The sequence below is a fragment of the Halichoeres trimaculatus genome, unplaced genomic scaffold, assembly GCF_033239565.1.
Source record: "Halichoeres trimaculatus isolate MK-OKI-2021-1 unplaced genomic scaffold, fHalTri1.1 fHalTri1_scaffold_22, whole genome shotgun sequence".
NCBI lineage: Eukaryota > Metazoa > Chordata > Actinopteri > Labriformes > Labridae > Halichoeres > Halichoeres trimaculatus.
In genome coordinates, this window is record NW_027437200.1 from 11,178,693 (window position 1) to 11,202,427 (window position 23,735).

At 39.1% G+C, this 23,735-nt stretch overlaps 1 protein-coding gene across 2 annotated transcripts in view; it reads right to left on the reverse strand.

The window, feature by feature from the left end:
- Positions 1 to 3,910: 3,910 nt before the first annotated feature.
- The window catches only part of plcb3 (phospholipase C, beta 3 (phosphatidylinositol-specific)), a 77,786-nt gene continuing 57,961 nt past the window's right edge, over positions 3,911 to 23,735 (reverse strand). The window contains exons 10-34 of one of the 2 annotated variants that reach the window (XM_074699302.1): positions 21,872 to 22,018; positions 21,629 to 21,786; positions 20,896 to 20,978; positions 20,665 to 20,749; positions 18,790 to 18,937; positions 18,587 to 18,688; positions 18,431 to 18,504; positions 18,249 to 18,345; positions 17,942 to 18,026; positions 17,652 to 17,776; positions 16,429 to 16,583; positions 16,178 to 16,339; positions 15,994 to 16,093; positions 15,704 to 15,808; positions 14,983 to 15,077; positions 14,443 to 14,584; positions 12,950 to 12,991; positions 12,676 to 12,785; positions 12,440 to 12,549; positions 12,006 to 12,165; positions 11,710 to 11,786; positions 11,449 to 11,538; positions 11,240 to 11,297; positions 10,741 to 10,827; positions 3,911 to 9,005 (exon numbers count right to left, since the gene is read on the reverse strand). In XM_074699302.1, coding sequence (XP_074555403.1) covers positions 8,688 to 9,005; positions 10,741 to 10,827; positions 11,240 to 11,297; positions 11,449 to 11,538; positions 11,710 to 11,786; positions 12,006 to 12,165; positions 12,440 to 12,549; positions 12,676 to 12,785; positions 12,950 to 12,991; positions 14,443 to 14,584; positions 14,983 to 15,077; positions 15,704 to 15,808; positions 15,994 to 16,093; positions 16,178 to 16,339; positions 16,429 to 16,583; positions 17,652 to 17,776; positions 17,942 to 18,026; positions 18,249 to 18,345; positions 18,431 to 18,504; positions 18,587 to 18,688; positions 18,790 to 18,937; positions 20,665 to 20,749; positions 20,896 to 20,978; positions 21,629 to 21,786; positions 21,872 to 22,018 — 2,915 coding nt within the window. In that variant the 3' untranslated portion in view covers positions 3,911 to 8,687. The remainder of the gene's footprint in view (positions 9,006 to 10,740; positions 10,828 to 11,239; positions 11,298 to 11,448; positions 11,539 to 11,709; positions 11,787 to 12,005; positions 12,166 to 12,439; positions 12,550 to 12,675; positions 12,786 to 12,949; positions 12,992 to 14,442; positions 14,585 to 14,982; positions 15,078 to 15,703; positions 15,809 to 15,993; positions 16,094 to 16,177; positions 16,340 to 16,428; positions 16,584 to 17,651; positions 17,777 to 17,941; positions 18,027 to 18,248; positions 18,346 to 18,430; positions 18,505 to 18,586; positions 18,689 to 18,789; positions 18,938 to 20,664; positions 20,750 to 20,895; positions 20,979 to 21,628; positions 21,787 to 21,871; positions 22,019 to 23,735) is intronic. The other variant, XM_074699303.1, reaches the window with a different exon arrangement.

Sequence of the window (23,735 nt, forward strand, 5' to 3'; positions counted from 1 at the left end):
TTTCACCGTTATATAACCTGAGAAAAAGAACAATGTCATATTTAGAAGTGGCCTGAGGGAAGTGATTGTTAAACCTGGTGCAAACAGTGAGAGGCACAGTCACAGCCAGACACACATGCACCAGGGAACTGATCAGCACCCTTTTTCTGCTTTGTTGGTCAATAAATAGCTCTTCTATTGCTCACTAATTTGATCTTTCGACAAAGCAGACAACAGAGGGTGACTCTGCCTGTTGAAATCCATTAACTTCAGAATAATTCCAAACTTTCACTCACAGGTTTAGAGCAGTTTTGCATGTTTTCACTCCTTTTTCTTTATTCGTTCTTCTTTGTCAGTTTCTGAACAACAACGAAGTGGCAGCTGTTATTCCCACAGCAACTTCACAGCAACCACGACGGCAAGACACGTCTCCATTCTCCGCTGGAGGAGAACGAGACAGAGAGATGAAGAGTAAACACGGCGGTCCTGAGGGAAGAGGAGAGAAGAAGAAGGTAGATACAGACAGACAGACACAAAAAGAAGATGGAGAGTCAAAAGTGTGTGAGGAGGGAGACAAAGAGGAAGGCAGGAGAAGAGCAAGGGTGTGAATTTGAACAAGATGCGAAACAAGCAGACACAGAGCAATAAACAGTATGAAGCATGAGAAAGGAGTGATAGAGTTGATGCTGATGTGGAGCTTTCCTGTGGGAAGAGGAAGAAGACAGGAAGTGACACGCTACATTGATCTCCTCCCTCTGGGGCCCCAGTGTTTGTCTCCATGCTTAAACTGCTTCTGACACTTTTTAGTTAGTTAATTAGCTTTGACTTTTTATAACAAACAACTTCTCATTAACACTTTGCAGACAAAATGTTTTATCCCAAAATAAACAATAGAGTGTCTGAAGTTAGAAACGAGTGCGCTTTTATTTATATTTCTACAGTTAGGGTTAGGGTTGGTAGGATTAGGGTTACAGTCTTCTAAGGGCAAGGGTAGGGGGTTGGCTATGGTTAGACATAGGGTAGGGGATGTGGGTTTGTAAGATTTAAACTCAGGGTTGGGTTAGGGTTGAGGTTCATAAGAGTTAGACTTAGGGTTAAGGTTGGTAAGGGTTAAACTTAGGGTTAAAGTAAGGGTTGGGGTTGGTTAGGGTTAGATTTAGGGTAAGGGGTTAGGGTTGGTGTTGGTAAGGATTAAACTTAGGGTTATGGTTGGGGTTGGCAAGGTAAAACTTTGGGTTAGTATTAGGGTTAGGGTTGGTAAGGTAAGACTTTGGGTTAGTTTTAGGGTTAGGGTTGGTAAGGTAAGACTTTGGGTTAGTGTTAGGGTTGGGGTTGGTAAGGTAAGACTTAGGGTTAGTGTTTGGGTTAGGGTTAGGGTTGGGTTAGGGTTAGGGTTAGGGTTAGGGTTGGGTTAGGGTTAGAGTTAGTGTTAGGGTTAGGGTTAGGGTTAGGGTTAGGGTTGGGTTAGGCTTTGCAGGGCTGACATCAGATTTAGAATCAATATTCCAGTTGCATTAAAAAATCACCTTCAAATTACAACCTTTATTTATCACTCCTTGCTAGGAAACTGAGAAAAAAGCTCTGAAGGTGAAATTGTTCTACCAGGGTCATTTAATAAAGTTGTGAATTTGGTGTTGGATTTAAGAGTTTATTCACACCCCTCTCATGACCAAGGAGAGAGAGGCCTTACATATGCTTAATTTAGGGTACATATAACATACACCTTATAGATAGATGGAGGCTAATAAACCCAAATGTGAAGGATTTTACTTTCTTCCCCCACTGCCATAAAACTGTACAAAGTCACTATCGTTACATGGTTAAAGTTGATTTATAACTAATAAAACCACCACCAAGCATTGTATGCGCGTGTATGCTATCTGCTAACTACTGGTCATGTTTTGTCACGTAGTGTTCAGGCTCAGTCTGCAGTGATCAGTACCCGTTGGCACAGCTTTTCCTTACAAACACTTCAAACAATATGTTGCGGGCTGTAAAGCTGATTATCATAAACACCACTGATGTGTGAAGAGCCAGCAGGCTGCCAGTCAAAGCCACACCCACACAGAGTGAGAGACAAAGTGTGTTCAAACAACAAACTGAGCTGGTTCATGGTTTTCTAAAAGTTGAGGATTCTTCACACTATGTTTTAAAAGTTTTTTGACAAGACTCTTTTAAACCAGATTCACATTTTCCTGACAATCAAAAACATTTATGATTAAGCTTTTGAACTGAAGCTTTTACATCACATTACCTGCAGTGTTTTCAAGCTTAGTTACACTGCTTAGTTTTTCTTAGCTTCCAGAAATCTCTGACAGTGGATCAAATATTTAATATTTATCCAATATTTATTGCCCTCATTAAAAGGGGGGAAAGGAAATTGGAGGAAAGGAAATTGGAGGAAACTCAGCAGCAGACTCAGTGAGAAGAGTGACTAATGCTGGAGAGAGAGATGGAGAATGTCCAGAGCAGTTCAGAGAATTGAGAGGATAAAAGAAAGACTGTGTCAGCGTGGATAGACTGAGAGGACTCAGAAAAATACAGGCTGAAGTGAGGGGATGAGAGGGATAAAACCGAGCAGGGAGAAAAAGACTATTGGAAAAGGGAATAGAGGAATATGTGAGGAAATAAGATTGACAGGCTGCAAGAGGGATGAGGAAAGAGGGGGGAAAGGACTCAGGGATGACAGTGAAATGATGTTTTTTTTTTCTTTGTGGAGCTAAAGCCTGTCATGAGCAAGAGGGAGTGAGAGTTTAGATTAGTAGAAGAAGAGGAAGTTTGTTGTATCTGAAAAAGACAGATGTGGAAAAAGAATGAAGAATAAGAAAAAAAATATGAGTGAGAAAAAGTTAGGGTTTTATGATAGAGAGGAAATCAAGTTGGAACAGATTTCCCAGGTGACACGCCACAATGTTTATGAGGATATAGATGCTTTGAAATGACGCAGGTGGTAATCAGAACACCTCACTGAGCCTGGATAAAATGTCCATAATCTCCCAAACCAATTGCCTCCTCTCAGGCTCTTTTGTGTTGCTGATTACTGAGGATTTGTGACAGGAAATCAGCGATCTGTGAAGGATTATATTCTCAAACTGACCTTCCTGACCCTGATGAGTAGCAGCAAGGGAAGTAGAAATAAAACTGAAAACAAACCATGCACAGCCGCCATGATTTTTTGTCCTTTTATAATTATTCAGGTCCACCTCTTTTGGTAAACTCTCGTTCCTCTTGTTCTTATATTATAATAAATGTTTCAATCCCTGTGAAGAAATGATCTTTTGTGTTCTCAGCAGAGAGGTCAGCTACATCTGCAGACGTTTCAGTGCTGAAAGTGGAAAGATATCACCCCAAAATATATTTTTAAATGCATTTTTTAATACTCTTCAAGCTATCTCTTTGTTTTACTGACGAAATCTTTTAGCTCGGTCTAAATTCTGTAAATATTAATGAAATCATCTCATGAATCCATGTAATAAATTCATACATGTTTGATTTTCAGCATCCAAGCTGCCTTTTCCCCTATACACACAGACTGCTGCACAGTAACAACAGTGTAAGGATGCTGACCTCAGTTCAGTCTCTCCTCTCTCAAAGTGCAGTCTGATTTAGAAAGTGTAGAAAGGGGAAAAGCTGTGCCTCAAAAATAAATCTGCCACCTCTCATAAACTCAAAACACATTACAGAGCAAAAAGTGTCGGATGATAGAAACTTCCTTATCACAGATGGATAGGAGGTAAGTGCCAAGGAAGCCTGAAATGTTGGGGGTAAAAAGTACTTAGCTCAGTCGCATCCATCATGAGGAAACCAGAAGTGAAAAATTTTCACTGATCTAAAGTTTTGAGGAGAAAAAAACTAGAATACATGAGCAGAAACTTCATTTTAACACAAAAATAGAACAAAACAGTGGAGTGTTAGCTTCTTTTAGGTTTATTACTGAATGCTCAATCATATACTTTATATCAATAATGAAGAAACAATAAAATATTACATCTTTCCCTTTATATCTGACAGTCATATACACTACAGTGTCACAACAGTGTCTCATCTAATGTGTACTGCATGCCGTCTGAACTATCACTGCTTAAGTGAACAAACATGGCTGCTGCCTTTAATTATTTAACGAGTCCAAAAATAAAGGATGGTCTCATTATCAGATAAACCAGAGGGAAGGAAATGGGACAGTGTGGTGGAGAGAGGGAGAAAAAGAGAGTAAGAGAAGAAATGACAGCCAGGGGCCTCAGGGTGGGCCTAAGGGAGACTACTCACACCAAATGTCTAATAAGAGTAAAGTCAAGCAGTGTTTCAGTGTGTAAAGATGAGAGGAGCATCCTGTGCTATAGCTTCTGTGTTTGAAGCAAGGTTTGAAACTGTGGGTTTGTTCAGGTACAGGTATTTTTTTAAACACAAACGGATGAAAAATAACAGGTTTAAACTCACCGCTAACAAGCAGCAGCCCCTAGCTGAATCCTGGTGGGGAGAAAACTAGCTAACAGTGCTAGCTTACTGATTGCTTTCTCTGTATTCTAAACGTAAGCATGCTCAAAAGAAAGAGAAAAAATGACAGCTTTTTTTTTTTAGTATTGATAGTCAATAAAGATCTTGATTAAAAAAAAAAAAAAAAAAGTTTTGTTTCTGAAACACTCAATATGCCACATTAAATTTCAACTCTACTGATGCTGATGGAAAGCTCTACATGTACACTGCACGTGCTACGAGCTAAGCTAGTAGTATGCTAAGGTATGTTCTGTTAAGACATGCTAACACTCTACAAAGAGACATGAGTGCTAACAAACCACAGACATCAGTCAGACACAGGAACTTAAGTGTCTCTTTAGAGCTAGCTTAGCTACAACATGTATTCAGTTTTTACTCTAGTTCAGTTAAACTTTATTTTCAGCTACAGCTTTTTCACCTGAGGTCCAGTTGGACCAAATCATTTTCAGTGCCTCAAGTCCTAACAAGTATTTTTCTAGAGCTAATGAATTTTGTCCAATTCTTAAACAAAACATACTACAGCTATCCCAGTGTTAGCCAAATGTGTTGCTAAACAACGCTCCATGCTTGCAGCACAGTTGTCTCTGAACTGTATGGTTACAAAATTTGATGCTGTTGTCATTGTTTCATTTTGTTTATTTTCAATGAACTGCCTCACATTTTAACACTGATCTGTCTGCACATGTGACAATCCATCTCTTGCTCAGCTAGCCCACATTCTGATAGAACTAGCATGTAATGTCAGGTAGACTCGATGTCACAGAGTTATATTGACCAAATGATATTTTAAGGCCTACCTGATTTTGTTGGAGGTTACTTCCTTACTAGGAGGTTTGATGATAATTGTCACCCTATTTCAGCCACTGAGCAGAAAACAATCTCACCTGTTCTGTCCACATGGCTAGCCTAGCTTGCAAGGAGTGTACTAGAAGCTTAGAAAAATATGGAATAAACGTAGAAATTTCAGGCATGGCATTTGTTTTTGATTCCAGGAGGATTTTTTTTTTTCATAACTAATGAAGGAACTCTTTTATCCACAGTTTATTTTTTACTTTACCAAACTTGTCATTTAAGGTTAATATCCCAGAATGCCTAAAATCTGTTGTTGTGAACCCCATATTAAAGTAACTAACAATGAAACTTTCTCTGAACCTTGAGTTTTTATTAATATTAACAGAGGATCATTTAGATTAAATTGATCTTTCTATTGAAGCCAGCACTTTTTGTTTCATGTTGTGATCAAGAGCTGTGTACTATAAGTTTTGAAGAGGAGGTTGCTTGAGGTCTGTGGTATATACAAGCTGTCAGACACAACTGTTGTTATTTTAATTTAAAGTATTTCTGGGTTTTTTTCTGTTTCTCTTCCAGTTGTTTTGTGGCAAATGTGATTGCATTTATACAATGAAAGATACAACTTTTATACTAGTCATTTATAGTTGAAGATGGTTTTTGATTGGTGCAAATTTTAAAGGTTTTCTAAGTTTTCTCTAATATGGTTTAAAGAAGCTATTTCTAATAAATATAGTCTTTAAAAAAGTTAGATTGCCATGTTATCCATGCTTTCTCTCCGTCAGCTACTCTGTGTTAAAATAAACTGCCAGAGATTTGAAAAAAAAAAAGCAAAAATCATTGAAAAGTGGTTGTATTGATGTTCATATCACAGGGACAAAAAGACAAGACATGCAACACAGAGGGTGACAAAAAGTGCATTCAAACATGAAAAGACTTTCAGCTGAAGGGCTCGTATTAATGGAACACTCCACCTCAAGTATGAGAATGTTAAAAACCTCTGAGTACTTGGTTTTTGTACAAATCTTACAAGTGTTACTCTTAAACAATGTTCTTGGACAGTAAGCCTGCAAGGAATGTAACAACACTTCTAGAGAGTAAAACGTTTGATTTGAGACGTGGTGGCACTTACATCTGTATCTCCTTTGAAAAGAAGCTTAAATCTTTAAACTGTTTGCACCAGAAGTGAAAATGACAAGCTGGACATCCAAGGGAAACAAATCAGCACTCTGAATGTTGTCATCATTTACGCTCTTAAATTACTGGGTGAATGGATACACACATAAAATGACCACAAAGGAAAAGGTGATGAAAATTTCATTTAAATAGAGTAACTTTACACAGACGGCATGAGGGGAGCTATCAGACAGACAGGCAGCCAGTGCATGGGAGGGAGGGAAATCCGAGCAGACAAGACAGGAGTCCCTGAATCTCACTCAAAAATATCTTTTCTCTGAGAAAAAGTCAAAAATAAATCACTCCTGTTTCTTCAGCCCTCCTTGCCTTCCCTCGATCCCCGTACCTCTTTAGCACTTTTGGTCAGTAGTAAGAATTCACATCAGCCCAAATACATGAAAAGAAAACAAATACACCGAGTGCTATTATTTACCCCTCAACAAAACAAGGCAGAAAAAACATAAAATCTGCTGAAAAAAATCTCCAGTAATGGATAAAAATAGAGTGAGGCAGCATCGATAGAATTTTACAGAAAATTTCAACTTTTAGTACCGTTCAGTGTGCGCACAACAACCCAAAGAAAAAACTCATAGGTTATTTTATCTCTAATATCAAACTCAAACAAGCTGTTTTTGTGTATTCCAACAATGACACATTTTAAGTATGACATGGGAGACAACTTTCTGAATTTAACTCTTTAAACTCCAATGCATTCAAGAAATGACTTCTAGAGACTTCTTCGGTGGTCACTGTGTCAAACTAAATGAATACTTAGTGTTACAATGAGCAAGGAAATGAACTCACTCCTGTATTGGCTTGACTTGTGGAATCAACTAAAATTTAAATGCAGTTTTACATTAAATGTCAAAGTGCAGCTTATCTGAAGTCCATCTCCTACAGAGGCCCTGATGTTTAAGGCAGACTGTACTATAAGGTGTTCTTCTCCAGGCAGTGAAAGTGGCAAACTACCTGCACCATGGACCCTCACACACTCTTAGCCTACTCATACTAACAGTTGAGTAATCTGCAATAGTGGTCAAATATTGTGGCTCTATCTTGATGTGTGCAGTGTGTGAGTTTAGTTTTCAAACAGGGCCAGAGGTTGAATGCAAAGAGGATTTTAGTCTTTAGCCTTCTAACCGATGAACTGTGACTCTGTGCAAGCGAGTGATTCTCTGTTTATATACAACTTTTAGAAAAGCCCCAGTAGAAAAGACACAGTTGAGAAAAGGAAATCATGAAAACCCTCCCTTCTTTTTCCTTTAACACACACACATACTCTATAAGTTTCTTTGTCATATGGATGTCAGGTTATCACCCCATGTGCACTATCATTGGATTCTGATTGGAGGTCAAAGGTCAGGGTCTTTTTCTTGACCAATGATGTAGCCTATCCTGCAGAAAAAGCTGCATGCTTGTAAAATAGTTAGGCTAGATAAAAAGCTTAAAACACTCATTCAAAAAGAACAGGTGAGGCTGCAGCTCCACCTGCTGGTCAGCTGCTGTCATTACAGTTACATTAGTTCTAAAATTCAGCCCTGCTTCCCTTTAAAATCCTTGTTAATAATCAATCCTGGGAAAACATTTTTTATCCTTGATCCTTTGTTAAAGATAAAGTGGTAAACATGTTGCTGTTGTTGGTTGTGAGCAGTACTCATAAGTACAATTTAGCTGTTAAATCTTTCATATCTGTTTGTAGGACATGAAGCCCTGCTGAAGCAATCTCATTGGTAAGATGTTGCTATAAAGAAAATGTCATCTTATAATCTTAACAAATGACTTAGGTTGCTTAGGTCAACTGTTTCTAAACTCAGGCAGTGGTTTCTTTACTCTGCCATTTCTACGCAAAGCTTTCACAAAGAGTTACGTTTAAAAGCTGAAGCATAAACAGTGTGAACATAAAGCCTGTGTTGTGGAAAAACACAGTAAAGCTTAAAAAAAATCATACAACACTGGAAAATTAGGGGACTGGGTAAAAAAGAATCTGACATTGAAAGCAAAACAAAAACAAAAAAGTAAAAAATAAAAAAAATAAAAAAACGTTTGGTTAGGATTGTTCCAATAAACGACATCTGACGAAAAACAGCAAAATTTAAAAAAAAACAATAAAGCTCTGTAGACAAGAACAAAACATCCGTAATAAAAAAAGGAATAAAATTAGTTAATAATTAATATCATGACTATCCCACAGTATTATCATTATAGACCCCTGTTTAAAGTAATTATATTCCTTTTTACAAGTAATTCCTTTAACTGAACGACATCTCCGCCTCTGACAGGACAGGAGTGGTAGATGAGGAAGTGGAATCAGCCAATGAGGTGATGCTATTGTCCATGCTCCTGTTCCAGGTGCAGCGGTTAGGTGTCGATGGGTAAGAAGGTGTAGAGCAGTTGGAGGGCGGACCTGAACCAGAGCTGGGGCTTGGGCTGCTGTTGTTGGACAGAGATGAGCACAAGGCGTCCTTTCTGAGACCTTTGTTCTGGAGCTCCAAGTTAAGGTGCTGACAGATCTCCTCTGGTAGTTGCTGATACTCCTCATCGAGCTCCCTCTCCAACTGGGACTGCAGCTGGGTGAGAAACAACAGAGAACTGTCAAAAGATGTTCAAGTAACAGGGGAAATGGAAGCAGGTAAAAAGAATCTCAAAGTTATATTCCTGAGTGTTGTTGCTAGCATGATGAGTTTTGAAACATTTGTGCTAACCATTGTAATGTCTGCTACTTCACTGAGCTGGGCTTCTGGCATCCTGACTCTGGAGTACATAACGGTGTAATCTAGCGCTGGGGGGATATATCGTGAAGCTGAATTCAATCAATATTTATTAATGCTTGAGATGGAAAGGGGAACATTGATTTTATACTACTTCAATTTTTTCACGCAAGATTTGGCTACTCCACAAGATTTTAAGACAAAGGGGCAAAGACTCTACCCCTGCCACTGTAGCAAGGGACCAACATGGAGGAGCAGAAAGGGGCTAATACGTCAGAAGAGCTCCAAAAAAGGGCATTACTGGGGAAAGTAGCTTTTACTGTAAATGAGTTCTTGTGTATTGGCAGGTGGATCCATGACCCAACTGTAAATTCTTAAAGGTCCCATATTATGCAAAAATCACTTTATTGAGTCTTTTAGTGAAATTTGTGTGTCTTTGTCTTTCCTCCCAGACCACAAAATGTGATATTTAATGACAAAACCTGTACTTAGTAGTGCTTGTGAATGTTAAATCCTGACCTAAAACGAGCTGTTTGGATTTTAGGGGTTTGCTGATGTCAGTGATTCCCTTTTTTTGACCAATCAGGAGCAAGTCTGACCGGATTGGTCCACCGGAACAGATACCCCCTCACCGCCCAGCCCCTAGAGCGAAATCTCTCCAGCAGCAGGGAGGAGAATATCGAAGTTGAAGAGCCATCACTGCTCTGTTTTAGGCTGTAAACAGCCACATAGTTCCATGCACAAGCTTCTCAACTAGGAAGATGACAAGACTAAGTGGCTAGAGTTTATTTATCAAGGAAATGTGCCAGCTACACTCAATAAAACTGTGCATGTGTGTACTAGTCACTTCACGGCTGACTGCTTTTCCAACTTTGGACAGTACAACAGAGGGCTAGCGAATAGACTGGTCCTGAATCCAGGCGCATTACCAACCATCCTCCAACAAACCTGGGACCCTGGAAATGTGAGTATTTTAAATGCTGTGTGCTGTGGAGCAGATGTAAGAGCTTTTCCTCAGTATCCCCCCTGTCTCTGTGTTAGCTTCAGGATGCTAACTTTAGCTGCGGTTAGCCTGTTGTTTTAGCCTGTAATATTACGGTAAACAAGCTTCGTTGTTTTCCAAACATTGTGCACTCGGAGCTTGTGGTGCCGCTTTCAGTGACGTGGAAGAGCGGGGCGGTATCAGCGGTGTCTCATTTACATATGAAGGCCACGCCCACTAAATCAGAGCGTTCTGAACAGAGGGGCTATGAGAGCCTGGAAACAATGCTGCTGTGCTTGATTTATTGGCTTTTTGGACCAAAACATGTTACTACCATTTCATGAAGACATCAATGATCCATATTAAACTGCAGAAAAGGAGCAAAATATGGTACTGAATCATAACAGATAGTGAGGAGCTGCACAGAGAAATCTGCTTATAGAGATAAATGAACTATGGTCTAATAACCATCAACACATACAACTAGCTGGCATGTGATTGGTCAGCACTAATGAGACTACAAACAAAAAATCAGGATCCCTGAGTAGATTTTTCTACACCTAATGTAGAACCTGAGCTGTAATGTGTGTCATTCAGTGTGCTTTTTCTCACCAGTGGAAATTCCTCGTCTATGTGCTGCAGCACCTCCCGTTGTCTCAGCATTAGTTTGTCCTGTCTCCTGGTCTGAGCCTCCTCCAGCTGTGGGGGCAGAAGAATAGGTCATGAAGATAGACAGGGCAGGGAAGGAAGACAGGAAGTAGAACAAGGGATGAAGAATTGAGAATCAGAAGAAAAGAGGAATGTATGGGGAGTGTGAACAGAAGTACGTAGAGGATACAGGGTGAAAGCAGCAGGTATGTAGAAAGAAATTATCAAGGACAGCAAAAAATGTGTCAAAAAGGATGAGGAGAGGTGAGGCAACATGGATTAGAAAGCAGAGATAAAAAAAGGGAGCAAAGGAAAAGAAGATAGCGTGTAAGAGGAGTGGAGCCAAGATGATGACAGTAGCAGAAAAATGTACAGTAAAGTAAGGCACTGGCACTTCTGAAGGACTGACTGTGATAAGAGAGTTCGAGTGTGTGTGCATGTGTGTGTTCAAGTGAGCACTTACTCCACGGATTAAGGCGACAGAATCTTGAATGTGCTTCCTGTTGATCTCGTTTAGTTCCCTATAGGAGAGTGAACGATGGAGAGCAGCAGCAAGGGAAGTAAGAGGAAAAAGACAAAACCAGAGTTAACCAAAATAAGATCTGACTGAACAAAGAATCATCATCATCATCATGGCTTTAATTAAAATCTGAACAGGTAGAAGTTTATTACGTCTCAGCCTTGTCTTTGTCACGGCTTTTGGCTTCACTGATGCTGTTTTGTCGCTTCCTGTCCAAGATCTTCTGGAGTTCCTTCTTCTCCCTGAAGACACACCAGTATTATTCCAATCAATGCTTTTAAATGAAGTCAGAAACAGCACTGACGTATTACTGTAAAATGACTACATCTAAAGCAGACCGCCAATTTATCAGTGACTTTGGGGTCAACTTATAACTTCACAACGTCAATACAAGGTGAAACAGTTACACTCACTTTTCACACAACTCTCTGAGCTTCTTCAGCTGAGCTGCTTGGCATTCATGAGCCGTCTCCTTTAACTTCTGGAAGGACTAAAAACACACAGCAGCAGACGATAACCTGTCAGAAAATCACTGGGCAGATGTACCAAAGCGCTGAAAGTTTCCCTGAGGTCAGACTATGATGATGTATATTTAATCACTTGGAGGCACAGTGTCCCCTTAAGAATGAGTATCTGAGCAAGTATTGAGAAAGTGGTTTAAAGCTTTTCAAATAGAGGCGCAGCTGTGTGTGTGTGTACATGTTCTTACCTCTTGCAGGTGTGTTTGTTGCTTCTCTCGCTCCGGTGCGTGAAGCTGCTGCCGGAGCTTCAGCAGCTCTTGCATCTGCCATTCCCTCAGCTGGACTGTCTGCTTCTCAATCTCCTGATCCAACGCCGTCAGCTCACGCTGCATCGGCTCCGGAGGCTCACTGAAAAATAAACAAACAAACCGTTACAAACACACCAAGACTAGATTTGGTTAAACTCAACCTCTGAGTTTAAGTTTGGCTGAAGCACAGACCCCTTGTTTCTTTCTTAATCCTTCACAGGGAGAGTGTTAACATGTTTCAATTAGTGTTTTGTTTTCCATTTTGAGATGGAAATGATGATACTGAGCCTTCTGTGTTGAAATCAAAAGATACTTTCTCCTCTGACTCCCACAAGCGACATTTACACTTCCTAAATGTATCCATCCGTTCTTACTTTCTCCTGATGCTGCGTTTGAGGTTTTTCTCCATCTGAGTGCGTTTCCTCTGAGTGTCAGACTGAATCTGACTACTCCGACTCTTCTGCTCTTTACTCAGATTCCACACCTGAATACACAAACAAACAAAAACAAGATCATTCACTGTAAACAAAGTGAATTTTTGTTAAAAATGAAGTTTAAACTGAATGGATTTGAGTGTTTCGTGTCTTCAGGGATCAGAGGTTGTGTTTACCTTTTTGAGGTGTTTCTTACGCAGCTCTTTCAGCTCTTTGCTCTGCTTCTTCAGCAGCTTCAGATAACTCTTCTGCTGCTTCAGCTCTTCTACAGACTGGGCCTGGACTTCTGATTAATGACAGAAAAATAAAACATTTTAGGGCTATCCAGTGGGTATGATTACAATGGACAAAAACGAGTTCACAATTTAAACATTTATGAAGCTCTATGTGAGACACAAATGTGAACTGACTAAAGTCTGAGTGAAAATGATTGTGCTGTAATGAGCTTACCTGTCAGGACATTGGCTATGAGGTCTTCCTTTGGGGATTGTACTACACTCAGAAAGAAAAATACAAGAAGAGGTACACAGACATGAGCGAAATGGATGATGGGAAAATGGGCCATGAACAGCGCAGTGTGCATGGCTATCGTAGACGTTGTGGAACATTCTCAGTGGATAATGCTGGGAGATGATGCAGTTAGCTCACATTTATTGACAAAGTTTAACTTGCAGCAGGCTCATACAAACTTTACTCAACTTTTTAAAGAGTTTTTCAATTTGAGTCTTGATATGTATGGCCTATAGATGAAAAATTGAATCTCTCAATTTAGTTCACAGACTTATTCAGAAACACCTTGAGAGACTGCCAAGCCAGGACATTTGAGTTTCAGGGGAGATTTTTAAGGAGTAGATTGAGGCTGTACATCAAAACTCTCCAAGCATAGATGTCTACAGGACAAGAGGAACAACTTTTAAGTCTAAATCATCATGGATTTCCCTTTAATTAAAAAATGAAGGTCCCAGAGATTGGAGGAGAAGCGAAGAGGCTCAGAATGCTAGATGTTTGAGCTCCAGTGTGAAGGATCTGCAGTCAGGGATAGTTCAGGATGCAGAGTCACCTGCTGTTGTTCATCCTTTGAGTTTGATCAAGTCTATTGTAAACATAACTGTTTACCAGGAGCTTTTACAGCACTTGCAATCTTCTATCTGCTAACACGCTTTATGACCATGCAGCTTTCCTGCTTTCTCAGCAGGACATAGCAACTGCTCACAGTGTCACATATAACCAAAAGGTTTGATCACCAGGATATGATACTGGCCTGTCAGCTCACTTCACCTGAACCCCACAAAGAATCTGTTGTCAAAAAGAAGATGAGATACCAAACCCCAAAACATAGACCAGCAGCTATAAAAACAACCATGACTTCTGCTGTGACACATGCTGGTCTCCCCCAAGCCACACTACACTGATGCTGCAATTCCTGGTTTAGGAGCCCCAACCAGGCACTGAGAGTACACATGGATATATTTTCCAGAAATTGGACATTCCTATATTTTCCAATTCTTTTGTTTTGGATAAACATTGTAATTATTTGAGATGTTGGATTTATGATTTTCTTTAACTACACGCCATAATCACCACAATTAAAATAAAAACTGAACTTGATGCATTTAACTTTACATGTAATCAATGAAAAAAAAAAAATTAAAATATTTTTTCCTTTTTTCTTTTTGTATAAAATTTTGTTTATTTTTTTTTTTTTACACAATATTGAGGTTTTTGTGATGCACCTGTAGAATGGTGGGATGATGTAACTACTGACATGCCACTAATGCATTTCCTGCTGTCATAGACAGTCCATAAGAGTTGGATGGAAATATCAAACAATGATTCACACTTAGCATCATCTGAGTATACCTTGACTGAAGTTCAACTAGTAAATGTTGAATGAGATCATAGAGATAAAAGGAGTATTTGTAAACGTTTGTGGATGTTTCTACCTGGTGCAGGTAACTTGATGATGTCAGGAGTGTCATCGATTGAGCATCCGTGTTGGATGTGGAAGGGGGAGGGGAGCTGACATCCTGGAATGACCTCACTCTCTCTTCTGGTCTCTCCCTCTTTGGGCTGGTTTGGGACGTGCTGACAAACATCAAACAGGCAGACATTCAAGGCTAAATGTCATCAGGCTACAGGTTAAAAACAGATACAGGAACACGTAAAAACACAACTAAAAAAAGGGGATCTTCTAATGAAAAAATGTTTTGATTCTCCTCTACAAAGTGCTGCGTCAGATTCTAATTTAAAACATGTGACTTACCAACCAACTCTATTTGTAAAGCACTTTTAAACAAGCACAGCTGTAAACAAAGTGCTATGCAGGTAGATAAAATAAAACCAGATAAAAACAGATAATAAAAACAGACACACATAAAAAAAAGTGTTAAAAAAAAAGGAAATGCAAATAAGATCAAACAAAGAAATTTGTCTTGCTGAGGTTGAAAGCCGAGAAATCAAAAAAAAAAAAAAAACAGGCTTACCTCACAGTTGTCCTCTATGAGCACCGCCAGCTGTGTCTCCCTCTTGTGCAACTCGCTGATGTGCTTGATGGGGTTTGTCAGAGCTTCTGCATACTCTGAGAATATACACAGAGACAAAGAGTGCCTCAGCATGGTGGATGTCAACAGGTGGCTGTGGCTGCTATTTATTTTCTCTAATGGCAAATCCATGTTTGTGATTTATAGACCTTTGCTGACTGTATTTGAACAAAGTGAACTGATTTGCTGCTACCCATGGAAAAACCATTGCACTTAAAGATTCTCATTGAAATTAAACAAAGCAGAGACCTGGATCTGATGGTAAACATAGTCACAGTGTTTAAAAGTTTAAATAGATTTTAAAAATTTCAATTTCCAAATGGAGAAATAGTTCTGCATGCTTAAAATGTTAATTTTCTCTCTTGCTAACTGTTAACTAATGAAAATCGCCACTAATGTCCAAACCTTGTAGAGAAAGCTAGCTTAAAGCTGTTAGCTTGGCAAAACAACCAACCATTCATGCCAATTTATTACCATGTTAACCAGTAAAAGATGGACTAGTCTATCACTTAGCTTAACCTATCATAAAATCAGTAAAAATAATAAAATAAAATTATGGCAATTAAGAGTTAAAATCGATTCTGAATGAAGCAGTCTCTCCTAAATTGTCGCTAGGTAAATAAACTAGCTCAGATGTCTTGGGTTGTTGATGCTGTGCTCCTACCCTGGTGCTCATTGGGGATGTAGTCCTGAGCCTCAGTATAAACCAGCAGAGAGGGCAGGAGAAGAGGTTGGTTCAGCTCAGTCTTCAGGTTGATGTAGTGATAGCCTGGAGAGTGAAGCACAGTAACACGTGGCAGTTTTTGATTGATAACAGAGAAAAGCTGCAGTAGAATGTCAGTGAATCATGTTTCCACAGAGGGCAGACATTCAGTACATCAGCAGAGAGCTTTGTTTAGGTCAGAGGTATCTCAGTGCTTCACATCTCAAGTGTGTTTGTGTGCATGGACTCACCAGGTCTGATAGCAGACACAGGAAGAATCCGGTGCCCAATAAATTTGCCGTTTTCTTCAAACACTGCTATCCTTAGAGAGGCCAGTGTAGGGAGGACTATCTACAAAGAGGGAGGAGGACTGTCATGGGAGGAGGGTTTTTAAGATGTACCATGTAAAATAAGAAAGTAAAACAAGAAAGTTACCTTATTAAAGACAAACATCTCATCATCCCACACAGGGTCCAGAGAGTTCCCGTTGGATGTTTTGGTTCTGTACTTTCTTTTTGTGTCAGCAGGAAGTCCAAAGATGTCCACCTCCACATACACACCCACTTTCTTATCCGTGAGGAACTGGCCTGAAATCACCTGGTGGAGGTTATAAGGAAACAGCTGTGTTACAGTAACTGTAAATAACCAAACCCCTTCATCTACATGTTAAAAACATTTGCTATTACCTTAATTTTGACGGTATTGGCGACTATACCGTCAACTATGTTTTCAGTGAAAGGGTCAAATTCTTTGTCTGTCCGTCGCATGAACTCAGGCTTCAGCTGGTAACCACTGCGGCCGTTGTACTCAAACACACCCATGTTTAGCTGCATAGGGAGGTCTGGATGAAAGATAAACACAAGGAAAAAAGGTAAGACAAGAGTGGTAAAAGGAGGAAAACAAAGAAGGGGTGGAGTGGGATAAAGACTGTGAGGTTTTAACGTGACCTCTTGCAGTTCTGAAATACTTAGAAGGCCAGCTGGTTAAAAAAGGCAATTTTAATTTTATTTATGTTGGATCAATATCACCATTTAAAAGCCATGAAGAACTAAGTCTCCATTATAAAACTTTTTACACTCTTAAAGGAAATATTGATAAGTTATTCCGTAAATGGAATTATTTTATTGTCATACTCTACAGACCAGGGATAGGCAACCTTTTCCATGACTTGTTATGACTTGCAATGCAGTGAGAAATGCTATGACTTTCTTCCATTGCCTGGTTTTTAACAGTACAGAAAGTTTTGTATGTGCTGCTTTGTTTTGCATACTTTACTAACACTGTTTTGCCCATAATCAAATGCGATTGCAAGCTAGCTGACAGACATCCCAAGAGATTTGTAGTGACGCACTTGGAAGACTTTCAAATTTATCATTTAAAGTTATTTGTTAGATTCTGACATTATACATTTATAGTATGCTCAATTTCTTGTTAAGTGTTAAATAGAAAACAACACAACAGTTTTATTATTTTTTTATTTTTTAAAAATGTATTAATTCCTTTATTTATTTATTTTGTCTTCTGTCTCATTGTAGTTATTCTTTGCGTGCCAACATAAATAGCCTTGCGTACCAGCTCTGACACCCGTGCCTTAGGTTGCCAACCCCTGCTATAGACCTTCAAGCTCTACCAGACAGGTAATTCCTTTTTTTTTCTTATCAGTTAATCATTTTATTTATTTGCTTATTTATTTATTTCTATTACTATTACTACTACTATATTATTTTTGGTCCTCTGTCTAACAGCAATTTAATTCTCCCAGTCTCATTTGTATTTTTTTTCTTTGCTTTTCTAAATTTACAGGGAAAAATGTTTTTAAATGTAATGATTGTCAATGGAAATTCTATTGAATTTTGTTTAAAAAAAAAACACACAACTGCACAAAAATAAATAAAGCATCAGATCTTACCAAGAGTCTGGAAGTTGAGCGCCACCATCTGGCAGCCCACATTCCAGAAGAGCTGAGGCATGTAGTTGGAGCTGTCCACTCTGGTTCCTTTGGGGTAGATTCGGCTCAGCTGATTCTTATTGTACCTGGAGGGGTGCTGTTAAGGACCAAACTACACCTGCTGCATGTTTGCAAAGTGATGGTTTTTAGGTGTTTGTTGCAGAGCAAATATATCAGTGGCATTTTAACTTGATTAAGACTGTAGCTAAAAGACACTTTAGACTCAAGAGATAAAAAGCATTGTGGGATACTTTAAGAAATCCGTGGGTGAACTCTTTAGGAGGTCCATGCCTTTTGTTTCCACAAATGATGACATTTCAAAGAACTTCCTCCTCTCTGGTGGACAAAGACATGAAAATTGATTGAGTATTTTAACAGTGATTAAAAAGGAGACAGAAAAGAATTAGACTGATGTAATAAAAAATCAAAAGCCTGTCTTTCTAATAGGCTACATAAAAAAATTAAGGGGGTTTGTTTGCTTTCTGTTTTTAATCACTTCATATCTTTCCTGAACTCCAGATAAAACGAGCTTTCTTCAGATCTCACACACAGACTTACTGTTTGCCACCTCAAAGCTCTTGAATTTGACAGGTTCGATGTAGTTGACGAGAGTAGACATCTCCTCAGTGGCGTTCACCTCACTGCTGGCTGTACCCTGCGGGAAACAGATACCAATGACCCGTCAGTCAAAGCATCAGACATGCAGACACAGTGTCAGTCATCGTTCCTGGTGGATTTACCTCGTCAGAGTTTGGCTTTTTCAACTCTGTCACAGGTTCATCCTCCTCCTCCTCCTCACTCTCTCCTTCTCCGCCTGCTCAGGTGGAAAAACAAGAAATAAATAACCAGAATGTGACTAATCCTTCAGTAAACATCAAATCAGTCTCTCAACCCACCTATGGATTTACGAGGCTCAGAGTCTTTGACCATCCTCTCAGCCATCTTCTCCTCCCCATTAGAAAGGAGCTGACCGGTCTCACCATCATTTAAAGGACAGTCTGCACAGAGAAAAGAAATAATACGATTTATAGATGTGCAAAACTGTAGATTTCAAATCCTCTGGCAGCTGATAGCAAAGTTTGTAAACATCTGTGCTCACCGTTGTTCAGTGATGACTGTTCCTCTGGCTCTCTGCGTCGTATACTTCCACCACTCGAGGGCCGGTGGTGGTGGTGCTTCTTCTTGTTTTTGATGAGGATCTTTCCCAGCATCTCCTGTGGTGAGGGGAGAAGCTGACCAGGTTCCAGCTAAAACACATGAAGCACAAGGAGTTTAGACAAAGCGGGTATTTAAGAAAAGATCTGATCAAGTGTGACTTATGCACACAATCAGAGTCTAAAACAATCTTCATTCGCGTTCTTATTGTCTATTTACAAGAAGAAAAAAGACCAGATGGCTGATGATCATTGGGCTAAATCCTTGGAAGATGAAAAGAGAAACTTATCAAAGTGAGCATCTGAAATCTGTCAATAAATGTTGGTTACTGAAGCGTCATGCACTTAAATGAAGGTTTGAATGCACTTTAGTCCTACTTTAATGTTATACTCCCTTTCAGCAGACTGTCTGCTACAATTTGGTGTTAGTTGCAGGTTTGTACAATAATTTGTTTCCTGACAGTGTTGAAAATTATGATGACCCAGTACATATTTTATATTCTGGATCTTAGATGTAAAAGTACGATCCAGATCCTGACAATATTCTGGATCTTAGTGTCCAGAATATTGTCAGGATCTGGATCGTACTTTTACATCTGTCAGAAATTATGGTGACCTTGTCTTGTATAGTTTTGCATAGCAATCCGACCATTTATCCTGGAGTTATATACACATGTGGTGAAAACAGCCCTATCATACAATGATAAAGAATTCTTTTTAAAAAATCCTGGATCCAGACGGTGATCAGGATCACCTCAAAAATTTAATCACTTCTTTCTAATCCCATTTTGAACATTTCCTGAAAATTTCATCAAGATCTGTTTGTTACTATTTGAGTTATGTTGTTTACAAACAGACGAACTCTCCCAAAAACATAACCTCCTTGTCGGAGAGAATAACAGCGAGCATTTTAACAGGATACAAATAGGTACAATTGTATCTAACAGAGAAGGGGCTGCCAGTGTCATTGCCACTTAACAAAAAAGTTCTCTGTTTTAAGATTTAAGGAAATGAATTAAAAGTAGAAGGACTTAAAATAGATAACTTTTGTTTACATTTCTTGTTGATGATCCGTATTAGCTGAGCTAGAAACTTGTTTGAAGATGTTAGACTTCACAGACAAGATACATGCACACCCCAAATAAAGGACTGGGTTGTCTTATTCCATTTTGATTGGACAGACAAGGCTGCAAATACCAAAGTATATGTTAAAAAAACTGAGTATGTGTTTTTCCGTTAAAAAAATCAAAAGTTCCAATAGTGGTTGAAGTCACTACCTGGACGCTCATCTTTGTGGCCCTCTAGTGTTACACTAGACACATAAACATGGACCCAGATATTCCGCTTGCATTCAGTTTATTTGCTCAAAGGGAAAGAATTTAACCTTTGTTTACACTTTATTCCGAAAGAAAAGTGCCAATCCGAATGGACATTCAATCGGTTTCACAGGGGTGGAATATTCCTTTCTTCAAACCGATTGAGGTTTCATGAATCCACTCAAATGGAAAGTTGTCAGGGTACATTCTTTCAGTGCATGCTCAGATATGACGTAAGACGCATCTTTGATAAATCACGTGATGTTTATGTATTTCTGCACATGCCTCGTTGACTATTCTGTTTGGTTACAGCGGCGCATGTAGACCAGAGATTGGAATATTCCTTTCCATGTATACTATTGTTTTCAGAAAAGTCATTCAGAAAGATTCCAACTGGAAAGATGAAAAACTCCTCATGTAACCGTGGTTACTGAGTCACCTCTGTGAACCACCTGTCAGCACATGTTTCTGATTCAACTTGAAGTTGTTTAAAATTGGTCTTACCGGGTATTTCTCCAGTGGATCAATGAGCAAGGCATCTCCAAAGATAGTCCTGCAGTATTCTGCCATTTTGGCCTGCTGCTTTGCTCTGACGAAGAAAAAAATTTTTTCAGTAAAATCAATGAATTTTCAACTGGCTGAAATATAGACAGTAAAAAAAATGTTGATCAGCAGACAAAGAAAAAGGGTGGCAAATTATAAAAATTATGATTCGAATCTGACTGTGTGACTCACGAGTCTACGTGGTTTTCAAAAGACAGGATGACAGGGTACGGTGACGTCTTAAAAGCACTCTCTGCTATCGCCTCAATCACCTCCTGCAGTCGTAAAAAGGATGAGAAGAAAACCACAGGTCATTAGACTTTTTCATGTTTCATCAGATTAGAAAACAAAACACAAAACTGAATCACACATTAACTGTGTCCACACAAGCACACAAGACAGGCTACATTTTAAGTTTCATAAAACTCACACAAACTAGTCTGTGAAATAAACTTGCAAAAGGAGTCTAAGTACACTACACAAAAATTTGCTGACGAAACTGTTCAGCAACAAGATTAAAGAGTTCACAAGTTCTCACCACCATTTTTCATCTTTGAACAGCCAGTAAAAGTGAAATACTTTCAGCTTGTCAGAGCTTTATTACGTTTACATAAAAGTCGATGAATCATAATTTACTGTGTGAGCCTCTTAACTTTCCATAATCACGAAGAAGGCAGTTTTTCTTGTGTGAAGCTGTTAAATCCTTCCTGATTTAGTGATTTTATTGAATCGTTTCCATATGACGCTGGCCATGTTCGGACGTTTATGTAAGAGAAAAAACTTACAGGAATGGAATCGTAAATTGTGGTACAGTAAATGCTGCACAAGAGCAATAATTCAACATCATGAATGTGTCTAAATTCAGCTAAAAAAAAATCTGGGAAATTTGTTGGTGATTTAATGGTGAAGAATTGATTGCTACCACCTTAAATGGGATCTCAGTGGTCATGGTGAACCCGTGGGTGATGTAGGGCTCCTCGTCCTGTGGCCGGCCCTTCCAGCAGTCCAGCTCTACGCAGCGACAACCGGTCAGCAGCACTTGTCTGTACATCTCTACCGACGACAGGCCAGTCAGCTGACCAACTGTAGAAAAGAGAGTTTCAGCTTCAAAGTATCAAGAATAGAGCTATACACGTGTCATTAGAGCTGTTCTGAAGGTGTGTCCCACCTGTGAGGTATGTGTTGTGCGAGGAGTTGATGAAGTAATGAGACAGCGGTTGGTTCATATCATCGATAACATCCAGCCTCTCTGGAGGAACGATGCTGTTTTCCTCTCCTCCAAGGTAGCGAGTGAACGCCAGCAAACTTATCTGGTCTGCAACAGAGAGAGTTTACCAACTTACTTCACGTGTTCAAGTTAACAGCATCAGTTTGCTCCTGGTAATCACAGAAATTAGATGAGGCAGCTTGAGGGCACTTAATATCATGTTTTTTAACAGTAAACTGAGCCACAACAGCAGAAACCTCCAGCTGTAGGACAAACAACAGACTTTAAAGCTGCAGGTTAGTCAGGAGCACAGTGGGTGTCACAGTGGATCACCTTTCAGATTCTGGCTCCAGTGTGTTCTCGCAGAGCGGTTTAGTCTCTGCTCTGTTTTTCCTCCCTATTTTGTACAGTTTATCCACAGATAACAACAGCAAAAGGTGAATTCATTCATGGATGACTCCTGCAGATTTATAACTAACTGAGCACAACTGCAGCAGGTAAAGCCTGCTTTAGGAAAAGATAAGATAAAGTCATCAGATGGTAAAATTTACAGAACTTTATGTTAAAAGAATTGAGACTGGAAAAATTATCTTCGGGCAACAAAACACCAAACAAGTTTTACTTCAATTTGGTGGCTTACAGGTTGTCCATAAAGTCTCTTTACAATTTACAAAATATATTACAAAGTCAATTGATGTGATACCTTAATCATATTTGTTTTATGTACTTTGTAGTTATCAAAGTTTTTAATCCTATCCATTATGTATATCATGTATTTTTATGATGGTGTTAAATGAACCAAAAAATGTGTTCTCCTCAAGAAAAGTCACCATGTGTATCGTGGTTTATCGAAACAAAATCAGATGCATAGGATCAGTGAGACTACAGAACTAAGTATGGAAGAGTTCCATGTGACGTCCGTCAGTTCATGCATGGCACAAGAAACTTATAGAGCAAAGGACGGTGTTAGATAAAGAGAGGAGGGGACAACTAAGAAGACAAGCCTTTCAGTTTAGTTAAATTAGTTCTCCTATTAAATTTACACAAAAAAACTTGAATATCTACTCCTTTATTTTGTAAAAAAAAAAATTCCATGTCTTTGCTTGTTTATTTCAGCACAGGCCCTTCTTGAAAACCCTTCAATATGATTGGCCATTTCTGTGTCAGAGGCGGGGCTTGTGTCATGTACATCTGTTTAGGCAAGGCAAGTCAAAGTGCTTTACAGCTAAAATAAAATCAAATCACAATAGGCAAAATAAAATCATTGCATAAAACCATACCATAAAACATTAAAAATGGTTGAATAACTAAAAGAGGAGAGTGCAGATAAAATACTTTCAGTTGTTGTATGTTGAGCGAAACAGAGCTGTTTTCAGCCGGGATTTGAACATTGTCAGAGTTGAGGCCTGTCTTGCATCTTGTGGAGGACTGTTCCAGATTTTGGGGGCATAAAACTGGAATGCTTAGGCTTTATTTGTTATGGCATTCTTTATGCTGAAGTGCAGCATGTTCGTTTTATTGTATGTTGTACTTTGACCTGTGGAGAAAAAAGCTTCACAGTTGTTTGATAAGACAGGTGTGAAGGACGGGGGTCAGTCCACTAAAACTAAAAGCATTCCTTAAAGGATAAGTTCAGTTTATATAGCTTTTACATTGTTTATAGAATGAAGTTGAACAAAATACTCACCCAAAATGTTTTCCTGATCCAAGCAGTGCTTCAGGAGATATTTAGATCCAAAATCGTGCAGCGGACGTCCGTATAATGGGATCCACCAGGGGCATAGACAGTGCCGCTCCTAAAACTGAATGAATCATCCAAAAACTC